The 3,769-nt window shown below is 32.7% G+C and overlaps 2 protein-coding genes across 2 annotated transcripts; both read left to right on the top strand.

Moving 5' to 3' along the window:
- Nucleotides 1-641: 641 nt before the first annotated feature.
- On the top strand, nucleotides 642-1,779 carry LOC111686000 (putative phosphatidate phosphatase). Its single transcript, XM_023448294.2, has one exon. The coding sequence runs from the start codon at nucleotides 705-707 to the stop codon at nucleotides 1,632-1,634; it is 930 nt and encodes a 309-aa protein (XP_023304062.2). The 5' UTR covers nucleotides 642-704; the 3' UTR covers nucleotides 1,635-1,779.
- Nucleotides 1,780-2,375: 596 nt separating this feature from the next.
- On the top strand, nucleotides 2,376-3,563 carry LOC111686002 (putative phosphatidate phosphatase). The gene has a single exon (XM_023448295.2). It carries the CDS (start codon nucleotides 2,422-2,424, stop codon nucleotides 3,337-3,339), a length of 918 nt encoding a protein of 305 aa, XP_023304063.2. The 5' UTR covers nucleotides 2,376-2,421; the 3' UTR covers nucleotides 3,340-3,563.
- Nucleotides 3,564-3,769: the final 206 nt, after the last annotated feature.

The raw sequence follows: 3,769 nt of genomic DNA, 5'->3' as shown, positions 1-3,769 counted from the left end.
CTAGTTCTGTTCTAGTTCTGTTCTAGTTCTGTTCTAGTTCTGTTCTAGTTCTGTTCTAGTTCTGTTCTAGCTCTGTTCTAATTCTGTTCTAGTTCTGTTCTAGTTCTGCTCTAGTTCTGTTCTAGTTCTGTTCTAGTTCTGTTCTAGTTCAGCTCTAGATCAGTTCTAGTTCAATACTAGTATAGTTGTGTGTCTGTTGTAGGTCATTTTCAGTTCAACTGCTATAAAATTCTAATCACAAAAAGATTTAATTTCAATTTAATATTATTTTATTCCACTGTGATTAAAAAAGATTATCACAATAGAATTTAATTTGCATTTTGACAAAAAAAAATCAAATAATATTGTGTGCTAAGTCGATTTTTGTTCACGCTGCAGAATATTTTTGAGTGCTAAAAAGTATATCTATACTTACGTTTTGTAAGAATTTGTAAGATTAACTTATTTCGTCGAGAATCAGTTATGTCTATTTTAAAATAACAAAAGTGAAGTTAAGAAAATAGCGTTAGCACTGCCGTATTTTATTAATGACACCCATTTCAAAATTATTTCAAATTTAATATACCCACCACTCTATGTAGTGAGAGATTTTTCAATTCAGAGCTCTAATAATATTATCAGTAACACTAAATTTGGTATTGATCGAACTGGACAAGTGAAAACATTTGATGAAATTTAATAAAAAATAAACAAAATTGTAGAAAATGTTAAAATTAACTAAAAAACAATATATTAAATTACTTTTAATCTACACATGGCTTGCATTGGCAGCGGTTTTCTGCTACAATTTTAAAAAAATTATGGGAGCACCGAGAAAACGGCCCTTTCAGTGTAATGATGAAAACCTAAGTAAACCGTTTATTCTAATGGATACAGTGCCTCCCAAACAACTGTACATATTGGGAGTCTATTTTCCCATAGCCTTGATAGCAAGCTGTGAATTATTTTGCTGCTGGACAGCAAAAAGTTCCTTACATAGTTCTCGATGGATTCTGAAGTATGTGCTGAAAAGCAGCGTTGTACTGACCTTATTTTTTATCGGTTTATCGGTGGAACGTCTCTTCAAAAACATGGGTAAACTAAAAATGGCCCGCTTGAGACCGAACTTCATAACGGTGTGTGAACCCATGAATGCAGATGGTTACACTTGTCAAGAGTTAGATAATACAGTAGTAATGGAAGACTATCACTGCAGTTCAGACTCATATCCTTCGTGGGCGGTGAACAGTGCTTTCGTTTCTTTTCCCAGTGGCCATACCAGTTTGACCGCCTATTCTATGTTATTTATAGTGGGTTATTTACACTTACTGTGCGCCAGATTAAAGCACGAGAAGATATTTTCCACTCTGTTGGTATTAATTGTACAAATTTGGTGTCTTTTAATGATTTTGTTTGTGGGAGCAAGTCGTGTTTTGGATTACCGACATCATTGGACAGATGTTTTTGCCGGTTTTCTTGCAGGTTCCAGTGTGGCAGTTATACTTTGTTGGTATTTAAAGGGCCAACAGGATAATATAGACATGTGGTTAAAGGATGTTATAAATGCTGAAGAAATTAAGAGGAACCCAAAGGCTGCACATGTTACTTCGGAAGACAAGGAGGCATCGTTTGCTATAGAGCTGGGCGGTGTGTAGTCGAACTATAGATTTAATTAATAAACCTTTAACGTTTTTATTGGATTTATAATTTGTGTTAAGTAGCCAGCAGTTGGCCATATTGTAAATAGATGCGTTTTCTTTATTAAAACTTAAATAAAATTTTGTTTAAATAGAATAGTAATCGAAGTTCACTTCTAGTTCAGTTCTTGTTCAGTTCCAGTTCAGTTCTAGTTCAGTTCTAGTTCAGTTCTAGTTCAGTTCTAGTTCAGTTCTAGTTCAGTTCTAGTTCAGTTCTAGTTCAGTTCTAGTTCAGTTCTAGTTCAGTTCTAGTTCAGTTCTAGTTCAGTTCTAGTTCAGTTCTAGTTCAGTTCTAGTTCAGTTCTAGTTCAGTTCTAGTTCAGTTCTAGTTCAGTTCTAGTTCAGTTTTAGTTCCGTTCTACTGCAGTTCTAGTTCAGTTATAGTTCAGTTCTAGTTTAGTTCTCGTTCAGTTCTAATTTAGCTCTAGTTCAGTTCTAGTTCTGCTAACTTTTAGGTCGGTTCTTTTTTGGATCTATTTAATTTGTTTATTAGTTGTAGTCATTCAAAATAAAAATTTCACTTTTATTTATGGATATTATTCATTTCTTTCTGATTATACTATAATTTGTAATAATTCCAATCTATAATTGTTAAATTCATTAATATATTAATGCGGTTTTTTAAGTAAAAGTAAATAATTTATTTATTTCTCCTTTAGAAATAATTGCAAGCAATAACAGTTTTAAAGTGATTCTCATAGTAACAGTATTAAAATTCGAGAAGCGGAAATAATTTTCAATAATAATGCAATTATTTTTTAAGACTCTTACCATACGTATTGTGGGCGAGTGCCTTTTGACTATAGTCTTAATTGTCATAACCTTGATTTTAAGTAAAATAGATAAAGGTTCTTTTAAGCAGGGTTTCTTTTGTGATGATGAATCTTTAAAATATCCTTATCATGAGGATACGGTAAATGGTGCCATGCTATTTGCGCTTTCATTGTACTTGCCCATTATTATAATGGTCACTTGTGAAGGTTTGCTAGTGCTAATCATACGACGTCATACCTCTATTGCTGAGGAAAGGGGCTTGTTGAAAGCTTTTCTCAAATTGCATTATAATATAACACCGTTTCTTTGTGGCTTTGCTTTACATGCCTGTTTTGTACATTTCGGCAAGAAGACGGTGGGTCGTCTCAGACCACACTTTTTTGATGTTTGCAAACCATTGATAGGAGAAAATGCCAGAAGCTGTGATAGTCCAGAATATTATGGTGTCTACATAGAAAACTATGAATGCAATAAGACATCAACTAACAATGATATCTTAGCTAATGTACATCAATCGTTTCCCAGTGGCCATTCCAGTTATATGTTCTATGGCATGATTTTCATCATCCACTATTTGCAACGTTTCTCCAAGACTCTGTCTCAACATCGTATAAATATTGGTCTTTTAATGATGACTGTTCAAATGTTGTGCGCTCTATTGGCCTGGTTTGTAGCCTTGAGTCGTGTGACGGATTACAAACACCATTGGTCAGATGTTTTGGTTGGCATCATATTGGGCACAACAGTTGCCATTGCGGTTTCGCAGTATGTGTGTCAACAGTTAAAGAGTGTGAACAGTTGGCCGGAGGGCATAAAATCATCAAATTCTGAATCAACATCTACCGTGACATTTTCCACAGCTATGACAAATAAAATTTTAGTTCCTTAACAATGATGATGATGGTGATGAGGAGGTTGATGATGAGTTTTTTTTTTTTTTGTTTCTTTTTTTTGGCAAAATGTTGATGCTGCTGTGTCTGAAATAAGGATAATGATGATGGCCAGCTAATTAGTGTTTATTAGTCAGTGTTGATTTCATTTACTTTTATCGAAATGGATTTGTTAGCTTGATGTTTGAAATCATGTATAAATAAAGTGTATAAAATTAATAAGCGATAATATTGTGGTTTTTCTATATTTATAGATTTATTCCAAATAAAAATCATGTAATTATCTGATATTAATATAGAATAGAAATATTAGTCTTATTACTAACGTATTCAATCATAGATCTTTAATCAAAAATTAAAAAAAAAAATTCTTCATTTTCAAATTTAATTAATTTCTGCTTATCTTTCGAACTGTTTAATAAACATCTT

This window comes from Lucilia cuprina, chromosome 5 (assembly GCF_022045245.1).
Source record: "Lucilia cuprina isolate Lc7/37 chromosome 5, ASM2204524v1, whole genome shotgun sequence".
Taxonomy (NCBI): Eukaryota; Metazoa; Arthropoda; class Insecta; order Diptera; family Calliphoridae; genus Lucilia; species Lucilia cuprina.
This window is presented reverse-complemented; position numbering and strand designations above follow the sequence as displayed.

Bases quoted from the DNA above. Each gene is read 5' to 3' on its own strand.
- LOC111686002 (XM_023448295.2), top strand. From the start codon at position 2,422: ATGCAATTATTTTTTAAGACTCTTACCATACGTATTGTGGGCGAGTGC.
- LOC111686000 (XM_023448294.2), top strand. From the start codon at position 705: ATGTTAAAATTAACTAAAAAACAATATATTAAATTACTTTTAATCTAC.